Raw genomic sequence first — 26,555 nt, 5'->3', positions numbered from 1 at the left:
TGTTTATAATTTGACTTACACTTACTTTATTATTTGTTAGTCCCATGATTTAGCAATATGATTAAGGTATTTTAACTAATTTAAAGCAATCGGAAACGTCTTAAAATGCGATTTTTTTAACTTGTGTTATCCGCCCTTGTTGCACCAAACTGGTAAACAGATAGGACGTTAATTTAATTATTATTTTTTATGGAAAATAAATAACAATATGAATACTTATTTGATTATTTTAATCAAACTGTAAGTTAAAGATGTTTATTTATTATAATCACCGTTAAAATATTCAACTTTCTTAATATTTTTTTCGACTTTCGTGTTTTAATCAAATTTATCAAAATATTCACTACACTGAAGGAAATCTTCCGAATCAGCTGCAACTGGCCTGGAAGGTTCAGCCTGATCCTCCAGTCCTGCCTGGAAGGTCAGAACCAGTTTCAACCACTCATTTGGCTCACTTTTAGCTAGGTCCATGGACCAAGTCGCCGGATTTAATTTTTAAATATTTTCTTCTTTTTTAAACTGGTTGCCGCAATTTCCGGAGCTAAAAAGGAGAACCTTCAATGTTTTTGTTAATAAATTAAACACCAAATCATCACAAATCTACTCAAGAATCTTAGAGTGAGTCCATTTGCCGAAGGAATAAATAATTGAAAATTCTGTCTTGCGACTTGGTCCGTGGACCAATCTCAAAGGGGGCCAAGTCACTGGAAGACTCAAAATGAGACTTGAGTCATTTTTTACATTAATAAGTTTTTAAAAACTGCATACAGGTCGAATTTAAACGCACTTTTGTTACTGTGTGCAACAAGGGCGTAGCGCCACTTGTGACATAAATTATTCTCACGCCATCAGGGAGCGGCTGATCGAAATGAGTTTTTGGGATGTTAAACTAGATGGTACAGTGCATGTTTTGATGTAATAACATCAAAACGGGCTTTCGGTGCCGAACGCCCTTGTTGCTCCCAATGCTTCAATTATGACGAAGGAGGATCATGATTTCAACTAGGTAATTGTACCGGCCATTGTGAAAGTCCTTGGGGCTTATTTTTCCAGCGTTGGACGTTCGTTTATTTGCGCCGAAAGACGTCCACAGCTGGACAAAGTCCTCCCCCAAGGATTTCCACAAAGAGAACGGTCTTGCGCCTCCTCGCATCGAGGCACCTCCCGCAACCTTCACCAGATCGTCGCTCCACCTAGTGGGAGGCCTGCCCACGCTACGTCTTCCCTGCTCGTGGTCGCTACTCAAGATCTTTCCTGTCCCAGCGGCCATCAGCTCTACGCGCCCACTCTATGTGACCCGTCCACTGCCACTTGATTTTAGCGATTCTGCGGGCTATGTCAGTCAGTTCTCCTACGGATCTCCTCATTTCAGCGTTGGACGTAATTATACTGAATATATCTGTTATTTATAAGTCCTATTTCCTTGTCCCCAGGTCTAGGCCTGCCCGGGGCCGGCAGCGGCGAGAGCTTGCGGCCTGAGAGGCCATACTTCGACGATGTGTCTCCGAGGAATGTCTCGTCGGTGGTCGGTCAGGCCGCCGTGCTCAGGTGTCGAGCGAAACACATAGGGAATAGAACTGTAAGTACCAACTACTTTCATCATCATCATCATCATTTCAGCCATCGGACGTCCACTACTGAACATAGGCCTCCCCCAATGCTTTCCATGTTGATCGATTGGTAGCGGCCTGCGTCCAGCGCTTCCCTGCTACCTTTACGATGTCGTCGGTCCACCTTGTAGGTAGGTGGACTTTACTTTTACTTTATTATGTTTCTTTTAAAATAAATAAGCAAATGAGTTTTTGTTGCCACATTCGTGGCCTTCGACCATGAGGTCTTAAACGCTAAGGGTCTCTTTTACGATTTCCGAGTAAAGCCAAGTAGTTACTTCATGACCTGCCTGGTTGAATAGTCACTAGTGCGCTAAAGTCTTGTGAGTGTCATGGTTTCGTTGTACTTGTAACTTTAAGCAACGAGTAGCCTACTTGACACTTAGAGACGGTGAACCAGGCTTTTATGTAAACACAGTCACTTGAAATCTATGAAATGAAAAAACGTCAAGTCCAGCGTTTCAAATCTTTGTTGATTTGCTTCACTCTTATCAAACTTCTGAGGCGAGATCAATATACCAAAATATCTAAAAACAAGCTCAAGAGGTTTAAATAATTAATGGATGTGTGAAAATGACAAACCGTGACATGCGTGAAAACTGTGTTGTGGAATCGTAACGCAAAGAGTTCCATAACTCTGGTCTTATAATTTGTAACATCTTCGATGGTTTTACAATAAATTATTGAGTATTGAAAGGTGATTGAATCTCAGTCAACCACAGCTTTTTAATCCAGTCTTAATTTCAAGATGAGAGGTTGTTCCAACAATCCATAGTTAATCCTGCCCATGCACCGCGGTTTATTATCGCCGTTCGTTAATGCGGCTAATGCCCGTACTGTCCCGCAATAACTGTAGTTTATGGCCAGATTACTGTGATTGAGCACGTGCACGAAGGTTAAGATATTAATAAATCTACTCGGTCAGGTGGTGTATTGATAATACTTACTTAGGTATACAATCCTTTAGCAGAGTGTTTGTTAATAAGGCAAGCTATATTTGGGACGTATAATAGCGCTTTTCTAAAGTCTACTTGCAAAAAATAAATGAGTTTCATGATTTTTTACCAACTACTGTTCAACCCAAAGTTCAACCCTCAAGATCACAGCGCCACAAAATAACCAACAAACCAAAATATCAAAAATGAGAAATCTTATTTCATTTAAAATAAAAATAATGTAATTATGTTCATAAATATAATAATGTTCATAAAAAGTTTATGTTTTTCTTGTGTCGGCTAAGGCATACTTTGAGGTAAACCTAACTCAAATTTTGTATCATCATTATCTAACTACAATTTTGTTCGTTTATTTATCGACACATTTGATCCCTTGACACTATTTAATTAGTTTACAGTCTACTTATTTACAAGTGTATTCGATTACTACTCGAGTGAGGGTAGTAATGACATTGAGACGTCTGTATCGCTTCGCCTACGTCAATAAAGTGAAGTAATTAAGAAATTCAATGAACCTTATACAAAATTCACGTTCGATTCCCACTCAAATAGGTTGATAGATTTCGCAGAAATCTAAAGATCTGTATGTATTTGATTGTAATTACCTACCTACTGTTTCTGTGTACATAAAAATTGTTGAAGATAAACGACGAACGCAAAAATGAGTAGAGTTCAAAATAGTTGGAGAATTAAAACAATAAATAAATAAGTGAAAGTGTGTCAAGCCTGATCAATTTACTTACTTATTTTAAATGACCTCTTTTCTAGAATGTATATGTTTATGTTACCTACTGGCATTCCTTCGTCATTCCTTCATTCCAACTACCTTCCTTTTTTATAAAAAATTTTTTTTTTTCCTCTAAATCCTACCAAATGTGCCTACAAATAGCCTACATTAGAGTCAACTTTTTGTATTGTCCCATCAGTGTATATTTCTTATCTGTCGCCCTCCACCTGGCGCACATCATTTTTCAACGTCGAACTCCTCATCGGGCCCTCGATATCCCTCCTCAGCCACGGTCGGCTGGCCGCCATATTAATGGACGAAGACCCCGCAACCCATTCCTGAAAATAAATAGCCCTCTGACATGTCCCACGATGCATTATAATATATTGTTCGCTAGGAATTATCTTACGTCATTTCCTCCAAAAAAAAGGTCGCGGGATGAGCGCTGGGATTCAAGGATTATTTCGTGTGACGCTTTCGGTCGCGATAAATTCTCCTCTCCCATTGGTTGCTAGTTTTGGCCGCAATAAATTCTGGTTATTCATTGGTCGCCTCGATTGACGCAAGAGTATTCGCCTTTTTCGGCGCCCGGGAAGATTTAATGCCACTTCTGCCAATGACCTCTTTACCTTTTCTTATTTTGAAGCATTCTTTCTTTGCACGAAACGCCCGGAATGTTTCACGTTAGAAGCTGTACCTTTGCGTTTAAATAAATATATTATTATACAAAAGAATTTGCAGAATCCCTTTCAGTTCTTTTTTGCTATTTAATGAATTTCGTGATCGTAACCTTTATTATTTTCTCGTAGAATTATTTGTGTGGCGCTGAGTGGTTGTGGATATTGAACATGGATTCGGTCTAGCGAGTCTAACGTTCTCTCGACTAGACAGATTTTAAGTGAGCTGAGAAGTTTTCACAAAAATATTTTCATCACGACGTTTTCAATTATGTAGGATAAATTCCTAAGCCGCACTTTGCTCGCGGCCCTTCAAAAAAGAGATGATGATTCCGAAAAAGCGCTTAGCCGTCACTTAATTGGTTTATTTCGAATGCTGTAAAGAGTCTGGATGCTCCATCTTGTTTAATTACAAGCCTGGCTTAGACCGGCTCACTGTAATTACGCACAAAAACAAAAACTCGACAAAGGAGGAGAATTTATTTTCTAATTTCTCAGCGCTCGAATTAAAAATATAATTCAAACGTTTATTGTTGGTGTAATTTGAATCAAAGGCCAAGCGTCTGAAGTGTTCCGACGGCCGTTGCATGTTTTGTGCATATTTATTTATAAATAGTTCTCTACTTATATAAAAAAAATAATTAAGCGGGTGTCGTTTTTGTGAGATGAAAGCAATTAAAACTCTTAAGATAATAATTTATAATACTATGTCCGTTTCTGTCTTCTTTTTCTGTCAAACATAGGTACGTACAAAATCAGTAAGTTATGGTCTTTCGAACCTAAATATAGATATTTTTCATTACAATATTTGGGTTAGTGATAATTTAGCTAATTTCCTTTGGGCCAAGGTTAGAGCCTTGGAAGATCCACGCAAATAAGGAAACAGGTGATAAATATCTTTATTTACCCAGTGCCCACCGAGTAAGTAAAGGAAAACATATTTATGAGTAACCTGATATTATTAGGTGAGATAATTACGGTTACGTATTTACCCAATTATCTACTTGCGATGTCAAAAGCCTAATCAAGGTTGGGAAGTGGCTAGAAAACTTGTGACATTTTCCAAATCATTACTTTGCTTTTGAAACAAGGTTCCGATAAATCATTGATTTATAAACTATTTATGGAATTAGCAAAATGGCATTTAGAACCATACAATTTTGGACTGACAAATTATTGAGTGATGGGGTTTTTCACTACATCAGCACTAAATGCGAAAGTATTTCAGTTTCAAGTTTCAACAAATAAACCAATTTTAAAGATGTTTGTATTATTCTAAAAATCTAATGTGGCTGTTTTTAATGGATATTTTTTACCTATGAATATTCATACTTATAGTGAGAAATAAATTGCACTAAAAGAAATGTGAATAACACAAGACATGCTTTCAAGTTCAGGTTTTTAAATTGGCTCTCACGTTGAGCCTTTTCTATGGTTAAGTTAATAAAACCTTCAACAACAAGGCGACAAGCGTATAAGTTTCTCAAAGGCTGCTATGGCTCTGGCAATTTCCTTTGCTGCGATTCTTTAAGAACACAACTTAGATTTACTACCAATTTCAAATTTTCTTACACGTAAAAACTTATTCACGTAAAATTATTTGCACATTGAACAGAATATTTAAGCTCGTTGAGTTAACCTTAGGGCCAAACTGCAAATAGAGTAGTAGAATATGAGCACACGATTCATACAAAATACATTTTAAAAAGATCCGTTTTTTACACTAAGCATATTTTTTTAATTAAAAACTTAGCTGTATGGCGTATGCTCTTACCTTGACTGCAAAAGAAAAAAAGGAGCCGAAAAATATCTGTTTTTAATCGTATCATAAGCATATTCAGAAATTTCATATCACAAATTCAATTAAAACGATTCATCGCGAAATATAATCACAAATAGCTTTGTTAATTTAACATCGACTTCATTATTTCATTCCACTTAATGATCCTTGTTATTGTTTGTCAAATTAATCGCGTTATTTAATATCGGACGTTGTTAATGACGAGGACGTGGTTTCGGTGATGAATAAGAAAAAAGTGGCACAAACAATACAACATTATACAATGAAAATTGATAAAGTTGAAAGTCAAAGTACGAATTTACGCGATTCAAAGTCAAAGTCTTTATTTGTATAGACTATATAAAATATAGTGCTTACAAATCGTCAAATATTTTGCTCTTAAGGAGCCTCTACATGTCTCATAATCTTTTTACCCTACAAGCGCTTCGAGACCAACATTTGGAAAGTGCTGAGAAGAAGAAATTCACGCAATAGCCCTTTTAAGTTACATGGTAGTTTATTTAAATCTGATGCACAAAAACGTACATAGGTGTCAAAATTTCCTATAATTTATCATTGGGTTATTTAGCCACTTGAGAAGGACAACCCTCTCAAATTTACCAAAGGCAAAATCCGAAGGTTTGACCCACACTCCCCGTGCTACCCAAACCCATAACGGTTTTTGAGGTCTAATGTTCGCACATTTCTCCTTGTAGCCACTTACATCATCCACGGGAATCCCATCGTCGTCGTCGTCGAGCAACGTCGCATGTCTATGTCCGTCAAGATTTGTTTTTTGGCATAAAACTACTCAAAAGTAGCTCCTATAAATAAAATAATTTTTATTTTCGAAGCTACAGAATCAAACACCGATGAATGTAATTATTCTAACGCAGTACAGAGACGTGTTTGTGCAAGATAACGTTTTGCAGATACGTCGTTGTTCGACGACGACGACGCCATATAAATGCAGCTCTAAAAACCACAGCTAAACTGAACTTTATCTCCAGGTATCATGGATGCGTAAACGGGACCTACACATCCTGACCTCCCACATCTTCACGTACACCGGGGACGCTCGGTTCAGCGTATTGCACCCAGAACCCTCGGACGACTGGGATCTGAAGATAGACTACGTGCAGCCGAGGGATGCAGGGGTCTACGAGTGCCAGATCAACACGGAGCCGAAAATCAACATGGCGGTCATGCTCAATGTTGAAGGTAAGGGCTAGGTGTGACGTAAGTTGATATAGATTTGATATTAAAATTTGATTAGTAAATACACCCATATTCTTCAGCAAGGCAAAACAACACAATTAATATCTGCCTCCTAATTTAATATGACAGACGTATTTTGAGAAATTGATCGGCAAGTACTTTACTCAAGGTGAAATACGTTTGCATTTGCGTGTGAGATGATGGGTGTATTTTTAAAGCTAAATAATAATAATTTATTTATTGGCAAAGAAAATGGCGTTAGACTGAATTGTGGTACATAACTTAAGTAATATTTATTACCATCTTACAAGTAGGTAGAAATATAATATTTCCTTTGATGCGACTCTTCAAAAAGAGTTTAGTTGCTAAGATTCTGAGATAGAAAGCACAATAGCATTTAAGGGCTATGTTTATTAAAAAGTATGCAATAGAATGTACGCGAAACCAACAATGATGATCTTCATTAAGCCGTAACCAACACGACTTCCCCGTATCGGTTAATGTAATACGGCACGTGCACACGTGTGGGAACAGTGTGCAGGTGTAAACAAACCCTTATTGTTACAATGTTCCAATTACAGAGAAATCAGAAATGGTTTCCAAGTTAAAATATTAATTAGAACCAATTTGTTGACGTTACAAGAACTCAATTACAAAGTACCCACAGCAGCAAAACTTGTTAACAAACTTTAAAAAGCAACAAAGAAATTTATTCAATGGAACAATATTGAAGTTTCGTGATTCTCGTTTATTGTTTTTTGTTTAAATTTCCCAATTTTGATAGTTAGAAGGCACTTTTGTTGTTTCGCTATAAAGATAAAGTAATCAAAAATAAAATGTTTGAAAGAATTTCAACATGAGCAACAACATTTTTGGCTACGGAATCATTACAAAATATATTTTGAAAAACTTTAAAGCAAATATACATAAAATTCACAGTACCTATATTATTTAGAGCACTTGTCCTTTTCGTATTATAAATTATAAAATGTACGAGTACATGCAAACGAGAAAATCTACAGAAAGAAAACCTAAAACATACCAAATTGGATGCTACTCACAAAAAAAAATCTCAATTTTAGTTGTGCTCTTCTTGGTACTCGAGATTCCCTCCTATTTACTTTTTCCAGGAAAATTTTGCTTTTATAACAAGCGTAGTTTGAGATTATTTTCCGTGGATTTCGGACGCGATAACCTTCACCAACAAACCTGGGTCAGCGGTAAAAGCTATGCCTCTCTCATGAAATATGCACAGACAATTTCAATGTTTCATTATAAATTCCGTTTCGTACAAAAATTTGTTTTGTATTTTTGCATAATGCTAAAGGTCCCCCGAGATACTGTACCGTTACAAAATTAATGACCAACCGAAATAGTAAATTAAAACGGCCGTAATTGTTATTTTGAAATGCATGAGTAAGGTCAACACGAGATTGTTTGTGTGGAAGACCTTTTTTAATCAACATGACTATTAAATAAACAAGAACAATTTCCGGGGTCGTTTTTTACCCAAACTCTGGCTTAATATAAAAGTAATCATACGCATGGTCTTTAAAATATCGTCAGTTGCAGGTTCACTTGGGGTAACTGACAAAATACAGTTTTTCAGTAGAGCCGTTTAAAGTTTTTTTTCGTCTTAAATTGGACATAACTTTTTTCCTTTTTAACCTTTTTTAGATCTGTTTTTACAGAAATGCTTAGAATTCTACGCGGTTTTAGATTAAATAAAAAGAATTATCTAATATGTCTTAGTTAAGGAAATAAATTGCAGTTACACCAATGTATTTTTGTACTTTTGACAGTTACACTAATTATACACCAAACTTTTGGAAAAAGCATAGGTCAAATTGGTGTAAGTACTGCCAAATTTGAAATAATTTGATGAATTTGCTGGGTTTTGTTTACTTAGTTGCTGTATAATTTATGTAAAAGTATTAAAAAATAAGAGAATTCATGAAAAAAATAACATTTTGTCGTTTTCTTTTTTTTTTTTTAATTTTATTAGAAGTAACTTTTATTTTATTCATTAAAAATGTTAAAAAAGCCACGAAAATCAAGAAAATATGTGTATTTAATTTTTTTAAGACAGAAAATATTGAAATATCTAAAGTATTATTGTGAAACTAAGTAATTTGAATATTTTTTTAAGCTTTGACTTACCAATACCGTATTTAGCTCTACGGGGCAACTTAAACTGAAAACAAAATGGATTTAATTTCCCACCTCTTATAGCAATGTTGAATTAAGGTCATGAGTACTACAACAGTAAAAGTAACAGAGTAACAACAGGTTAATGTTAGCAACGCGCAGTGACGCCTAGTTGGCTGGATAGTTTGCTCAATTTCAATATTTTTTTTTGTTGAGCTAACTTTAACTTCTTTAACTGATACTGCTGGTATAATAATAATGTAATATGCCTTAAAACTTTCTAAATTCCTATTTTATTTCATGTTATAGACCTTAGCAAATCAGTGTAACTGCAAAGTTTTGTAGCAAAATTTTTACATTATTACAGATACACCAATTCAACCTGGTAAAATTATTACAATGTCAGTTACACCAAAATTATGAAGGAAATCTGAAAAGTTCACACCTGAAAATGTCCGTGTAATTGTATTTTTTTAAAGCTAGAATTTTTTTACGTATACCATTCGAAAGAGCAGAAAAAACTAAGAAAAACTGTATATTTAACTCAAAAACCGTATTTTGTCAGTTACCCCAAGTGAACCTGCAACTGACGATATTTGTCTACGAGTATGTACGAAAACTCTATGGCGCTATAAATTTCATTACTTTACTCCTTTTACCATGAGAAACAGGATTTTAAATAAATTCTTTTAAAACCATAATTTAGTAGAAAACTATAGAAGGGTAGCCTATTTCTAGTGACAAAATAGAATTATCTAGGTAAGAACTCTAAACTATTATAAAAAGGTTTTTTCTGACCTTTTCAAAATACTTGACGACTCTTTTACAGCTCAAATTCCTTGACACACAATAACATCCCGTCGCCTACGCGTGCACTTTACAAAATATACCAAAACACACGGGGGACAAAAAATAAAACCGTACTCGGCTTTTTGTAACAAATTAGCTCATACAGAAACGACTACTCACCACGCGAAGTGGGAACAGAAGTTCCTCCACTTTTTGTTACATGTTAATATCAAATTATTAGAAGTAAGAAAATTATAAACGACGTATCAATTGGAGTGACTGACGCGACACGTGCATTAAGATATTCGGAAATATCAAAAATTTGTAGGTACATAATTAAACTAGCGTGGGACGTCCACCCACAAGGTGGACCGACGACATCATAAAGGTAGCAGGGAAGCGCTGGACGCAGGCCGCTACCAATCGATCAACATGGAAAGCATTGGGGGAGGCCTATGTTCAGCAGTGGACGTCCTATGACTGAAATGATGATGATGATGATGATGATGATTGAACCAGGCATATCATATTTCATACGAGCCAAGTCTCATTTAAAAATTTTAGTATTTATTGAAGTTTGTCATTGATTGAATCTCAATTTTGATCCATGATTTAATCGTTTAAACCTGTACATCTCCATATTTGTGCCTTTTTATAATACTCGCAGAAACACTAGTGTTTTGTCTTAGTAAAACTTAGTGTCAACTAACAAAATATAAAATTCCTTTCAAACTACCCCTTCTCATCCTTAATTCACTGTGTGCCCGCGCTCATCACGCTCCCCTTTTTCGCGTTACGTGAAAAGTGACGATGACGTAATCTCGCATTCATCTCTCGTCATATTAGAAGGGGGCTAATGCGGCGGTACAAAGTGGAACGCATCCGTCTACGTCAGCGTGCACTGGGGCCAAGACGTTTGTGTTGGGTTTTTATGAGGAAACCTGAGTTTTAGGGTAATTTTGTAAACATTTTTAGTAAATATTGAAGACTTGATAATTTTTTGGACTTTTAAGAAACTGTGACGTATCTGTCGTAAGCTTAAAGCTACTAGCCTACATTTAGAGTGAGACTACATTTAGATCCTGTTTTACCCCCTTAGGGGTTGAATTTTGCAAAATCCTGTCTTAGTGAGCACCTACGTTCTAAAAGAAACCCCCATGCAAAATTTGAGACTCCTAGCACAGTAGTTTCTGAAATCTCGTGATGAGTGAGTCAGCCAATGAGTGACCTTTCGCTTTTATAAATCTAGATAAATGAACATGAACCCTAACAGTATTATCTACACCTATAATGTAGTTGTTAAAACACAACCAATAAAATTCTTATTTAGTTAAAAAGCAAACCAAAGTATATTTGCATCACTGTGAACCTGCCGTTCGTAAGCGAGCAGAGCAAGACTTGAACAAAATTAATTAATTTCGCAAATCTACTCAAAGCAAATTGCTTTTTGATCGATTAATTGTTCGACAGAAACGACTTAAATTGAATCGATAGTACGAAATCTACATCGTTCAATCAAAGATACTTTAAACGGTATGAAATATTTATCATCTCATCTAAAAAGGGTCCAAGTGGTTACTAACCAACCGAAGAAGATGGACCAAAGTGAAATATAGATGAACAAAGGTCCGTCCGTCATACTATAGTAGCGTAAATGCAGTGATTTCATTCTGAGCATATTAGTAAGAAATGATACACCATTTTAGATCTCATCTTCAAAGCATTATCCTTTTTTCTTTGGACTCGAGTCTGCGTTTAAAATCTTAATATCACATGGTCTCAAGATTCAAAAACTTGTTAATTATTCAAGAGGTATTTAATCAGGATCAGCTGTAAGAATCTATTGATGTGTAAGTAAGCATCAGCAATAAATAGTGAGAGTTAAAACATTGTAAGAACTCTGGATTAATAAATTATTTCAGACACTTAGTACTCTTATACAGTGGCAGAAACTAACATAAGCGTTAAGCTACTTAACGGTTTTGGTAGTGGTTTGAAGACCCTACTATATGTTGCTTTATTTTGTGAGTGTAGTCTTAAATTATTCAGCGAACGCAAGGGCGGGACACTTCAAAGGGCAAAAATGGTACCACTTGGTCGAATCGCTTTAAAGCCGGAAATACGTCCGAGGGCAGTGGTGAATTGATGAGCCTCTTTATTAGACATATTTTATTTGTGCAAATAACTATTATTAATCATCATTCAATATTATGGTAGCCGATTCTTGTCATCAATGAGGTTTGTTGTTACGAGCATAGCTCGAAATTATTTAGCTAATAAGCTAGTATTTTTTGCTATCGCAAAATAAAAAAGAAATATTTAAAAAAATATCTTTTCACTCAATATTTATCACATCATTACTTCTTTTGTCTTAAAAAAGATAATCCAGCTGTCAATAAATAGACTAAATATTTAAGTTGCCTCTTTATTTTTCAGTTTGCCCAGACAAGCTGAAAGAGCCTTATTTTGTCTTAAGCCGCCCACATTTTATTCGTGAGTTGTAAGCCTCCCTAATCGCTAGAATGAATTACGATCTTAAGAAGCAATTAAATCTTGAATTGAATACTATTTAAATTAAAATATCTTAGGACCAAATTCCACACAAACGGCGGCAACTTCAAAAAAGTTAATGTTTTAACAAGGTTACAAAGTGAAATGTTTACTTTTAGCATTGTGTGTGCGAGTTAACTGCAATAAATAATGTTTAAAATCCATCTACTTGTAAATAAAAAAACATTTTCGTACGTCAGTCTCGCTAAAACTGTGTTGTATGTTTGTTGTAGTCCAGAGAAAGTTTGGAAGATTATGTAAGAAATCGACAGATACGAAGCTGATCGAGACATTTGGTTTGGAATAAAAAAAATCCTTTTTTTTACCCCGGAAAATTACCTGAAGTGAAGCCCACAAGCTTCACACCTCTCATAATGTATCATCAATATATTCATGTGTGGAAATAAATAAATTAATAACATGAAAAAAAAAATTTCAACAAAATGTTGCACAATTGGGTCTCCTTCGCGTCACGTAGACTTAATATTGTGCATTATATTAGCAGTTTGCTTCTCAGTAAATTCGAGCAGGTATATGACAGACGCCTTTCTCATGACATCCCTTTGCCTGTGACTCTGCACTTAAGTGAATCCGATTCGTCAAAGAGACGCCTTTTAGGGGACTCCTTGGGACCGTGTGTTCCTAGAAAAGAAGTCTTTGACAAAGGTATAGTGAAATTTAACCGTTATAAGAGAGAAGTATCTACTTTAAAACGGTATTACTCGTAGAATTGTGATCCACATAAAATTTTGCACACATTTCGATGTTGTTCAGAAAAAAAATCAGTTACTCAATTTTTTGCTCCAAAAAATATGCTCTGTAATCAGTAATTATTCTGATTTATGAGCCACCAAAAAATAAATGTTCGCATTTCGTTATATAAGTATTTATTTCACTGTGTAGATTTCAAACTTGGCTAACGAGGCATACACAAATATTTGACGCAAATATCAGTCCGAATTCAAAGGATTTACCTGTCTTTAATTTAAAATGTTTACGGCTGAAGACAAACACGTTCCATTTAATTATTACAATTCAAAGCATTTGCAAGTCCAATTGTAAAGTTCAGTTTTAAACTAACTAGTATTAGCATAGTATAAACTTTTTACTAACCAAATACAGTAGATATAGAATTTAGAACATTTCTATTATTTCAGACTTGTGATGTGATATTTGATTTTCTGCTAATGAAAGAATTAAAAGAAAAAAAGCTAATCTTTAGCCATTCTTGGATAGTAAATTCTCAAACACCTCTTTATTCCCATCTACACCTGATGAATGGGAATAAATTAGGTAGGTAAGTTAGATAACTAACTGACACTAACTGCGGGCACTTTTACCTTTTTATTAGACCTCTACATTTAAAAATCAGAAATTTCTCTTACTCCTCGATTGGCTTAAATACAGATATTTGAAATGTCGCCCTAAAAACATTTCAGATGAAGCTTTCAGCTCAGTAAAGGTTTTAGAGTAATCCTACATTTGAAGTCTTCGAAATCCCACCTATACCCAGGTGGTATCAAATAATAAGTCGAGGGGATTGTCATCAACAGGCATAACTATTGAAATATAGACATTGTGGAGTCCATTCACGATTTTTATTCAACAAATTGAAGTTGATTAATCCGCCGAAGCTCCCGCTACGTGATCAGACCACTGAAACCGGATTAATATTAGGATCAACTCTTTTCTGAGTTACTTGTTCAATGATACTATATAACTAGTTGGGAAATCTTCTCAGAATATACCATCAACAGAGCGTTAGGTTTTTAAATTGTTTTGAGTACCTAGTTCCTTCATTACTAACTTCTCGGGGGTTTATAAACATTCTAGGTGAGTTAGACAATATTATTTTAATAAAGTCTCTAGATGATTATCGTTCGTTCGGTCGTTTCAGCCAAATGCTGGACAAAGGCCTCCCCCAAGGTTTTCAATAATGAGCGGTCCTGCGCTGCCCACATCCAGGCTAGATGATTAGTTATATTCTTATCTAAAATAATTATAAGTAATTTAGAGAAAGATAGTGATTAAGAGACGGAGAGCTGATTTTGTAAGTAACAAAAATTCGTTCAATATTTTAGTTGTATAACTTCAGGGCTAGAAATAAATCTGTAAGCGAAAGATATTTTACACACAAAGTAAACCTTACTGCAATTTTGTTTACGTTCTATCTAATCTAAGGCAATGTAAGTAGCATTTGTGTCCTGATTGTTTTCATCAAGATGTTTGGTTATGTTGAGCAAATTCAATTGTGTTCTCCATTTAGATACTCCCACTACATCAAAACTATTTACGTAATACACCATGATGAGTTTCGTTTCACCCGACTGCCCACTGAACCCTAAAATGCTACACGTTACGAGCAAACCTCTCAAATTGCGAGCCAATTACCCGCAGCTTGTTATTGTTGAAAAATGATCGACACATATATCCCCAAGCGTAGTTTTTGTAATATAAATCGCGTACATGCTCTCTCCATATCTCTTTTGCAAATTTATTCGCGCCGTCTCAATTTGGCCGGTTTGAAATGAGCGCTGTCGGTGAAAATAGTTTTTTTTTGCTAAGTGTGAGTTACGAGTGCGTTTGTCGGAGGTAACAGGGAGGAGGTTGATAGCGATTTTTGTATGATAATAATTTGTACCTGTCATGCTCACTTCGTTGTTGATGTTTCTTGCAAAATAAGAACAATTGAAAGTGTATCGTAACTCGAATTCTTACTTCTTTGGCTAAGTTGCATCACCTTAACCTTAACCGTACCGTACCTATAACTCTAACGTGTGTTTAGAATAGAATAGAATAGAATAATTGTTTATTTGTATAAAACATGGTATACAGTTGTTACAGCTATAAAATAAGTCCACTATAGTTGTTTTTATGTGGAGTTTAACTTTCCTCTTCAATCAATGTTTAATGATAACAATTACACTTTATTTTATAATATTTACTTATTTATCTACTTCATACAACCTATTTAAAGATACTGACGCTATTTTCTTTGTACTCTCAAATAAAAGCTTCACTATTTATTCTGATTTCAAAATACTGCACTATTTACACGTCCTTTCAAGCTCTCATTTTATTCAATTCAATTCCATTCACAGACTTTGTCTTATCTAGACCTCGAATTGAGATTCCAAACTCGTCCACGTCTAGCACAGAATCGAATAGTTTCAAGGTCGGTGCATCTATTACGGTCATATTACAGGACAAAAACAATGAGTAGGTTCATCTTTAACCAACTTAATTAGATTATATAGATAGTTTCATCCACGAAGACGCGGCCCACCATTCTTCCGCTAATGTTTGAGTGTTATTGGTACACGTTAAATTATCCATGAGTGCACACGCACACTACAATATGACGCTCGGATTGCTCGGATCAAACTCCTCACATCCCGCGCTTTCCTCGACCAAAAATTGGTGGGGCGCGTCTTCGTGGATAAAACGATCTATAAGTAAACAAAAGTAGGAATCGGAGCCTATGGGAAATAAAAATCACGGTACAAGTAAATAAGATGCAGAATACGGTAACAAAAATATTGATATTGCTGTAGTGAAGAGAATATTGCTGATTATAACACAGAAAAATCTTTCAAACATCATGAACAGTCTGAAATATTGCAACACCGACGAAAATCATCAAATAAAAATTAAATTAGATAGAAAATTGTATAAAAAACTTTAACAACCTATCTGGTTTATAAAATGTAGTTACATTAGAGCCACTTTTAAACAAAATTTCATATTGGAATTCCTTTTGAATGGAATGCAATATCAACATGCTAGATTTATTTATTAAAAGCCCGAGACTGAATAAAATATTTGAGATAGAAAAACTATCCAAATTATTACAGACTGAAGAATAAAATAACAAAGAAAGTCAATAGACGTATTTTCGAACATTCTAGCAGTATCATAAATAAGACGTAGTTAAGACTCCATTAGAAATTAAAAAAAATCAATCGAACCAAAATTTGTAGTAAATGAGATTGGTTTGCCAGACGTATCTCAAAATGTTTCATCTTTAAATGATAATAAATGTTTTTGTTACACTAATGTTACTTTAGAAAATCTGAAATATTCTAGTTAAATCTTATTCTAGAGTAGTAACTAGAGTTTTACTTTTCGCACAAATCTTTACAAGGCCTTCTGCACGTCCCTACTATACGGTCATATGCTATTTCGTATTCCCTCTCTCTCTACCCTCTCCTAAGCTTTTGTCTTGTGCATTCCAGATGAGTCCCTCACCCCCGCGACCCAGGCCCCGCCCCGATCCTCAGGTACCAATTTGATTCCTACTTCATCTAGCGCCTCGCATTTGGCTACAAGCGTGCTACAAGGCACTCCCATTTGTCTCCGCCGCAAGTTGCAGACGAATTTTTTTTGAACTCAACAACTCGACCCACAATCTTATGGCTCTATTGGCACGAGTTTTAAAAAATCTATTTTAAAATTTTTAAAGTTAATCAACTAGCATGGAATTTGCTAATAAAAGAACAAGTGTTGAAGTGAATAAAAAACGTTGTTGTTTCTCTTTAAGATAGATAGTAGTACAGTGGGACGAGTTGCAGAATAAAATTATTATATTATTTAGATTTAAACTAAACTCGTTTCAAATAGGTCATGGGCTTTTGAGACGAGTTAGAACACAATTTCTAATAAATTAAAAGCATTTGAGCAGTTTGCAGAATATTATTATGTTAAAAATTCGTTTACCATTTTGTGACCGCATCTCTAACGGCGCCTTGTGGCCTCTTGCATGGTAACGCTTATGACGTCATCTTTCATTTAGTGTCGTTTGGTATGTAGTGACATCATGATTTTGGAGCATGAGGCTTACATGCCTATATTTGTTGTTTGTTTCATCTCTGTCCCAAAAAATAAGGGTTCATTCACATGCGCCTCGCGACACGTAACATCAATGTGAAACATTTACAAAGTTTCAATATTTTTGTTCTGTCTTGAACGTCTTATTATCGTGATAGACAGTATGAAAGTATAGGCAAATGTGAATGACCCCATTTATATTTAGTTTGATATGGAGCAATAGAAAGAAACCGACTTGAAAATTATGAAATATTTCATATAGTACTACGAAATTCATGAGACTCGTCAAGAAAATTGTCATCTAAAATCTTCCAAGTTTCAAAATCTAAAACAAAGAACGGATGTCCACCGGATTAGAATGCTTTATCCTCCTGAGACCCCCGGTGTCACTCGTGACACTTGAGTATATATTTTTTTTACAGCGCCATTTATTGGTACCTATTTATGAAAATTAATAAAAGTGTGTGAAACGTTGGAATATGTTACATATCCAAAAAATTGCTGTGCCTCGCACGAAAGGGTTTTTGATTTTGTAAACATTAATTGAAATTTTGAATTCGCGCGACCTCCGACATGACACATTCCAAGAAAAGAAAATATTATTTAAAACAAGTTTTTTGGTATTGTTTTGTGTTTTCTGTGTGCTACGGTAATATATCTCTCAGATTTTGCGATAAAACTATTAAAATGTTTCTATTGTAATAAGTATTTTCGTCAATTAATTCGAGTGTCACTGGTGACACTTTGGGCACTCGTGACTTGAAATATGGTCCTTTTTAGGATTGTCTGATGGTAACGTCAAGTCAATGTTATGCAACTTTTATGAGACAGATGATAAAAAAAAATATGCTCCATCCTCAGATCAGACCCTGGATATCATCCAAGACCAGAGTACTTGTCAATACCAATCAAATGAGTCAAAACTCGACAGAGTTACATCGTTTAGTCACAGAGTTTCTATGGCTACCTTCCGTCTCCATCATCAGATCAGCTCCATGACCTCATTATATTAAAGTCTCATCTGAGTTACATGTCTATGCAAAATTTCAGCTCAATCGGTTGGCAGGAAGTAGCTCTAATTCAGCTTCCAAGATTTTACTCAAACATACATTCACACATTTATTGCAAGTTAATTAAAGTTTGTTATAACAAGTTCAATAAAAGCTGTTAAAAAGTAAATCTTATACGATTCTAAACAATTGCAGGTCAATTTGAAACTAAAAACACCTATTTTACCATACCTGAAGTAATTAAAATATTAATTAATTCAAGCCCGTTTTAATGTCTTTGAAACCCGTAGTGTCACTGGTGACACCCCCCATTTTGGCGTATGTAGGGGGGCTAGATTTTTTTTCGCATTTTTTGTTAGTTGTACATATGAATCTTAGCCTGCCTTCCAAAATTCAAGACAATCCGACAATTTTTAGGGGTCTGGGTCTCAGGAGGTTATTCAAACGTGTCACATTTTCAAATTGCATTCTAGGTGTGCGGTGTTGTGATACGGATCCGATTCGTTTGCGTTAAGGTTTGTTTTCGTTTGTTGCAGCGGCGGCGGCGACGATCTGGGGCTCGCCGGAAGTGTTCGTGAAGAAAGGGAGCACTATATCGTTGACGTGCACGGTGAATGTGCATTCTTCGCCGCCCTCCAGCGCATCTGTGTTATGGTAAACAGTTTTTCTGGATTTGAATTGAGAACGTGTGTTTGCTGCTGGAATGAGGATTTGGAGAGATGCGCTTTTCGCACTCCACTTTTTAATGCAGTTCCATTTTGAATTTATGACATTCACTTGTTTTTCAGTCAATTGTTTCTCATTGCTGAGCAAAAGATTAAAGCATCTCTCTGTAATTTCTCTCTATTTTCCCCCCTATTACCGTGTCTTGATCCCCATCTTTACGGGTCACTTGGTTTGTAATCGATTACAAATTAATGGATCGTTCCACTAACGCCGAATTAAATAGAGCTGAAACAATAGTTGGCCTGATTTACTATCCTGAATTATCCAATTACGTCACATAATCTCGTCGTTAGGCTTCTTTATTTTCTAACTGTCACGTTATGTTGACGATAATAATGTACTAAATACAAGCACAAACCCTCCATTAGAACAAACCGTTCCATGCTTTTCTCATGATTTGTCTTGTTTTATCGCCACTTTGTTTCAGAAAACAATTTGATCTTGACTATTACTTTATGCTAACGATTGGTCTAGAATTCCATTACATGCCCGAACTAGATAATATAAAATCACAATAAATCAAAAGTATTTTATGAAAGTCCATTCGAGTAGAATATTACCACAAATTGCTCGGCGGTGCTGAATACAAATGAAGTCAGGCATTTTTCTTTGTACAATAAACAAATAAATAAGAACCTGAATAACTCGGTTTCAAAGTAAATAGCCTCTACTGGAGAAGAAAGATTGCCTCCATCCGCCGCTCTTATCTAATTAGAAACAAAGACACGTACGGCGTGTGCTAAAACTAATACCAGACAGAAGTTTCTATATTTCTATAAACTTATAAGAATGTAAGAGTTACAAAAATATTCACTGTGAACGTGAGAAGTTCTTGAGGTTCTGATACAGAAAAATCTTAGTAAAAACTGCAGTCCATTCATAAGCTTCTAGAAATTTAAGAGGTATTTTTGTGGCGGGTAAAGAACTAAATAATTATGTCCATTATTAGAGGGCATATATTTTTTCCTTTTACGAGTTTAATCATTAATTTCTTGAAAACAACATGTCATAATATGCACTTTAGGGCCCTCGCCCACGGCGACTTTTAGCAACGATGCAGTCGCGTTGTTGTAGCGCGTTAGTAGCGCGTTGGCATCACTTCTGTAGTACGTTGTAAATGCGACTAACGCGCGTTGGCATCACTTCTGTAGTACGTTGCAAATGCGACTAACGCGCGTTAGTAGCGATGCTGTCGCCGAGGGCCCTTAAAAATCCCAAATCTATTTTTACACGTCACAAGAAAATGCAATCATACTTCTTACATAGTCTATCAATAAATCGAGATCTTTCCGCAGGTACCACGGCAACTCAGTAGTGGACTTCGACTCTCCCAGAGGGGGGATCAGCCTGGAGACGGAGAAGACGGAAGGTGGAACCACCAGCAAGCTGCTGGTCACCAAGGCCGCTTTCACGGACTCTGGAAACTACACTTGCGTGCCGAATAACGCGCACCCGGCCTCCGTGTCCGTGCACGTGCTCAATGGTAAGTTGATTTATTCCCTATATTAGCCTGGAGATGGAGACAGAATGGGACTATTCCCACCTCAGGTTCCCACCGCTGAAACTCCTCTGTAGCTAGGATCTTAAACTTGACCGCCAATAAAATCTCAACCAGTGAAGGGGGAAAGTGAAACTGCCATTGGACCCGCAACGAAATTAATCCGAAGAACGTAGCAGGAGTTCGAAGTTATAACGAGCACCCGGCCTCTATGATTATGTAGGTAGGTAAAATAATTTTTCCGTTTCGTCTCTGAATGACGGATCATGCATTAAAATTAATTTATAATGTATTTTTAAAATCTAAGAGAGCGCAATTCTATATTTACGCGGTTTTATGGTTACTCTCCTCAGTATTGGATTTTTTAATATTTTATTTTAACAAGATGACAGAGGGCGGAGAATTCAGTTTGTTTTGAAATAGACTACCTTATCGAGGATAGTAGATAATTAAATAACACAAAAGCTAATGTGCCGCTTTAAAGTAACTAATTAGTATTTCAATGGAATTGCCTCCAGACAATTCAAAGTAAAATAAACACCAATTATCTGCTCCGCCAATTGAAGACTTATATTTCAATCGTGAATGCTGAACAATATCAAATTTCACAAATATGTCTCCTCCATCGGAAACCATTAACGAGCGTAATCCCCAAAGACACTTGTCCTAGCCTTTAAAATCGTTTGAAGTCGAAACTTCGGATCGATTAGCGCTAACTCGAACGTTGACTAAAAGTTAGCGAGTCTAATCTACCGGACCGCGCTAGTTCGGGTTCGTTAGCTACATTATCTGGAGCCGATGTCAGTTCTGAGTTATCACTATTCCGAACTTCAATTAGAGCTCGGAGGTTTTCCGCTTGTTTATTGGGTGACATGTGCGCTAATTACCAGAAAAAGTAGAACATACCAAACGTGTTCACAGGATTTCTGGGGATGTGACGTTCAAAGCGATCTCGATTCCCTGCGCGAAAGTGTGAATATGAAAATTTTGGATGCATGAACTTATTCCAAAATTATCTATTATGACAATACTAAATTCATGGCACAAGATTGGAAAAGTTGTTAAAAAGTTTGACAAGGTCCTTTGCTTCTAGTCAAAACGTTAAAGCTATGTGTTAAATGTAGGTTAAATCATGAGTGGCATCATTTAGGCCTCTTACCGTAAATACGATTTTATACGTGTTTCAAAGAAATAAAGTTTGTATAGCCATCGGTAGGTTAAATAGAAGCTCGCTACTCTTAAGGCGTGTCCTAAAATACAATCACAATGGACTACCACTAAGCTCTTTTAATCTAGTCTTAAGGGCCTTGCCACACTGGCGGAGACGCCGCGGCCTGCGCGGCGAGAAATCTAGGCGAAAACGTTGCGCATTCGCGACGTGTTCGCTGCGTCGCCGCTCCGCTTTGAAACCGCTTGCAATCCGCCAGTGTGGCAAGGCTGTAAGTGTTTAGGGAGCAGGTAAGGTGTGCAGGCACGAGTGTCTTAGACAGGGTAGGTACTCACCTGCCATGTAGCACGGTACGTAGCATGTAACGTAACCAACCTTCAAGTGAATACGGCTCGTCCACGGTCATCGCGTATCTGGTTGCGAGCTCCTGAATCCGCCTTTGTACTCGCAGTGATACCGCCACTCGTCGGGTCGTTGCGATCTCCCTGCGAACCACGGCGAGCAGCGAGCAGCGGGCTCGTGCCTATCTACTCACTTGATACAGTATCTGATACATTACATGCTACACGGCTAGATGAGTACCCTGCTTTACATATACAAACAGCACAAGTTCTTTTTGCTCAGATGGTCATTCTTCCCCAGGCGAGCACCCGGCGGCCATGCAGACGAGCAACCGAGCGTCCTCCTACCTCACGTCCCAGCTGAGCTGCGCCGCCGTGACGTACCTCCTCTCCTCGATGGCTTGCAGATGATCGCCCTGACCGGCCCGGGGACTGTAGGCTAAGGGCATGGGACTGGCTTGAATTCTGATCATTTATTGTTTACCCCTTTATTAGTGGCAACGTAGGGTGCTATCAAATTAGAGGCGTGAAAAGTGCTGCAATTGAGACACTATCACGCCGTTACCGCACCACTACCAGTCTTTATACATAATTATTAACCCTTACACGCTTATAACTATTCCAAACCATAAAATTATTTTTTCTTTAGTTATATCTATTTATTTTAGTCTAATTTAACATAAAAGTAATACAGAAAATATAAGTGCTATGTATTTCAGTGTTTTTCAGTAGGGGACACATATGTCCCTATATGCGTTAAGGTATACATTGCCTCAAATATTGAAAATAAAATACTTCGACGCTTTTATTGCAAAATAAATACAAATCACACTACAAATACACATCAAATTTAATCAATAAGCTTATTTTTAATATTTATAATAAGAAATTTAAAATAGATAGCATAATATCTTACGTATTTTTATATTTGATCCTCATCTCATCATAGACCTCTTTCTTGAAGTTAGACCTACCTAACTAGACTGTTTGTTTCAAGAACAACTTTGAGTGTAGAGTCTCCAGCGTTCAGAGGAGTGCGTGTAACACGGATATTTGACATAATTTTTTCGTCTTGTCCATGTTTATTTTGAATCGCATATATTGAGAGCCTCTACTGAGGCCATAGAGCATTGATTCTAGGTCTTCCAAGGTCTCAGCCATGCCATGACTACAATCGTTGAATCTTACTTGGGGGGACAGCATCCAAGAGGCTTCGCGACATCTTATTATCCAAAATACCGCAGTGTCTCAAAACCTTTGACTGAAAGTCTTTGACCAATGTGTGTAGGCTTGGCGGCGATGACGCACGGAACGGAGATGTGTTCCTTCACTATGGGTCTTATGAGAAGGCTCAGTCACCCAAAGGGTGATGAGGAAGTCCGCAGGAGACTCAAAGTAACAGACATAGCCCGCATAATTACCAAACTTTCGCGGCAATAGGCAGGGCACATAGCTCGCAGAAGTGATGACCGTTTGTGCAGAAAATTTCTCGAGTGGCGCCCACGGATAGGAAGACGCAATGTTGCAGGCCTCATGTTCCTGTGCTCCTCATATACATTCATGTATACGAACAGCACAGGAATGATTGTTGTGGAAATCCTCAGGGAAGCCTCTGTCCAGCAGTAGACACCCTTTCATCAAGGAGGAAACCATCCTCGTTGTCACTATTGTCAGTCATCATGACTTCTAAATTTCGTCTTTCCTTTCTTATTATTTCTTCACGGTGATTTGAAGACAAATGATTTACAAAAAATGTATGAATTATAAATAAAACATCAATATAAACATACAAATTATAACGAGGCAAACAATATCCTTAGTAAGAACCAAGTTGCCTTTGACGCACATAGGGACACCCGTGTCCCAATACATATTTTTACATAATATTCATTATGCATACGAAGAAAATCGAAAATATGTAATAAAACGATAATTATACTTATTAGTGAATGTTAATCGGAAGAAAAATAATGGGCAAAAAGCTGCTAAGTAATATTAAAATATTTTTTAATTTTGACGTCGAACGAAATTTTTTTTCACATTTTGTGCCAGTATTTTTTTACACAAAGAATCGCGTTTTTTATTATTTATAGCGCATAAACATAAAAGATAATAATAAAATTTAAGAATATTAAACTACAAAGGGTTTAACTTAACTAGTATTACTGTAAATCGTAAAAACTATGCGGGGACAAATATGTCCCATATGCGTGAAAGGGTTAAAGATCGTTACATCCACGAAGACGCGCCCCACCAATTTTTGGTCGAGGGAAGCGCGGGGTGGGGGAGTTTGATCCGAGGAGTCCGAGCGTCATTATTGTAGTGTGCGTGTGCACTCATCAATAATTTAGCGTGTACCGATAACACTCAAACATTAGCGGTAGAATGGTGGGGCGCGTCTTCGTGGATGAGACGATATATAACCTAGATGCACAGTTGTCACATGCCACTGATTTGAAAACGCACTAAGGCTCAATGTATGATTCTTGAAATTTAATCCTAGTCCTTGATTGTTTGAAATTGTGTTTAATACCAATCACAGGACATAATCTTAAAGTGAACGCTTGAGTTTGAATCAAATTTTGAGCATGGTATCTTAAGACGGGCTGTTAATCAGTATGGACTTGTGTGAAAGTGCGCACATTACGAGTACACCGATTTGGTATCGGCCAATTCTTCATACAAATTAGAGTCTCTTTCCATTATCATCGAAATCAAATTGACTGAAAGAGACAAAGCTTTATTTCACAAATAAAATATAAAACGGCAAAAGCTAAAGCAGCTTTGATAAAGCAGAGTTTATTTTTTATTTTATGACTGCAAAAACCTGGGTTGCCTTTTAGTTTCTGAATTGAAACAACTGGCCCGAAACACATTTGTAGAAATCAGAAACGATTTAGGGAAGTTTAAAGAATTTTGCTCTTTCGTCAAAGTTTTAAAAAATTGAATGAGTGCATGTTTTTTTTTTAAATTTAACCTTATGAACGGCCAATGTGGTTTTAAATAACAAAAGTATGTAACAGGTTGTGATGTTTACAATTTGAAAAACTATTGAAACATGTAAAATTTACTTTTTTTATAAATGAATTTGACGCCGGTCCCAATCTCCGTAATAAGTTTAGATTTAAACTAAATTTAAAATCGTTAGGGGTTGGTATGCGAAGTAAGAAATTGGCAAAGTGTGATCGACGAAGCGATAATTGTAATTTAACACTAATTGTCTCTAATACTATGTTTATTACGTTTGTCTTTTAGAAATTGTAAAGATTACGAATTAAAATTGTCACATTAATTTATTATCTTTGGAATTATAATATAAATCACCAAAATTAAACAATTTGGAGTTTACTGGATGTTTTTAATCCGGATTATAATTATCTAAAAAGGTTGTTAAAAATTACTTTTATTGTAAGTACTTATTTACCTGCAGTCTTAAATTAACAGTTCGTCAAAACACCTGATACAAAAAAACTGAAAAAAAGCTATGTTCATTATTAATTGTGGCTTACCTACGATATTTTACAGGTCAAAAGGCGCAAGGTGAGTAGATACTTACAAAATATATTTATTACAGATCTGTCAGTTTAAATTTATTCTGAGTCCTTTACATTTATTTTGGCTGTAATTTAGAATTTAATGATTTTATATATTAACGATTGCTCATTCCTTTCATTGTGATATTTAGTTAATTAAAACCCAATTGTTTCAAAGGAAAACAACATTGTTAGCAAATGTTCCCGCAAGTAGGTGTAAAGTAACATAATTTTGTACATAACTACAATTATACGTAATTGTAGGATAAAGGTTTATATCAAAAGCATGTAAATATTTCCAATTGTTGTACATAAAAACGAGTTCGTGTATAAGTTAATCTAGTAGATAACCATTCGAGTGGTGAAAAATTGTTTTTTTTTTGTTCTTAGAACAAGGTTTTGAAGCGGAGTCCGTATTCTTTCCTTGTGTAAAAAGATATTACTAACATTCCATTTTAGTTGTGATAGATTAAGTCAAGTATACATATTTTAGTTAGACAAAGACTGCATAAGCCACCATTGAAACGCTTTTAAATTATAAGACAAGCTCGTGGTTCGCGAAATAATTAAGTTGGAATAATATCCGTTGAAAGTAAGCAGTAGTGCACACAAGCGCAAAGCAGTTTCCACAAAGATAAACTCGGCGGCCGACAGGCGTAGCCGCGGGAACTTTCGCCGCAGCCTAATGCGCGCTCCACATGTTTGCGTTGCAGTGTCAAATAAGTTCGCGCAGGTAAAACTTCGAAGAACAAGTTAGCTCGTGCGCACTCCGCCTAACTTACACAACTACAATACGGGAACGAGTACGGACTCCTAATTGCTAGTTAATAATGAAAAATAAATGAAATAATAAAATCTATTGACTGTTTTTCGTCTGTTGTTAACAGAATCGCGTCGCAATTATTAGAGTTTAATTTCATGTTACTACAGTTTGCGGTCACTCATTTTATAGGTGTTTGGGCAAGTTATATATACTTTGAATTGCCAAGGGACAGAT

At 36.2% G+C, this 26,555-nt stretch overlaps 1 protein-coding gene across 1 annotated transcript; it reads left to right on the top strand.

Annotated features, from left to right (window-relative positions):
- Nucleotides 1-868: 868 nt before the first annotated feature.
- Nucleotides 869-22,516, top strand: LOC135079487 (transmembrane and immunoglobulin domain-containing protein 1). The gene is made up of 6 exons (XM_063974145.1): nucleotides 869-896; nucleotides 1,434-1,579; nucleotides 6,761-6,971; nucleotides 18,829-18,946; nucleotides 20,314-20,501; nucleotides 22,327-22,516. The coding sequence occupies exons 1-6, from the start codon at nucleotides 869-871 to the stop codon at nucleotides 22,434-22,436; spliced, it is 801 nt and encodes a 266-aa protein (XP_063830215.1). The 3' UTR covers nucleotides 22,437-22,516.
- The last annotated feature ends 4,039 nt before the right edge of the window (nucleotides 22,517-26,555 follow it).

Source organism: Ostrinia nubilalis, chromosome 16, assembly GCF_963855985.1.
Source record: "Ostrinia nubilalis chromosome 16, ilOstNubi1.1, whole genome shotgun sequence".
In the NCBI taxonomy this organism is placed as follows: Eukaryota; Metazoa; Arthropoda; class Insecta; order Lepidoptera; family Crambidae; genus Ostrinia; species Ostrinia nubilalis.
The sequence above is the reverse complement of the archived record's forward strand: the minus strand, read 5'-3'. Positions and strand labels throughout refer to the sequence as shown.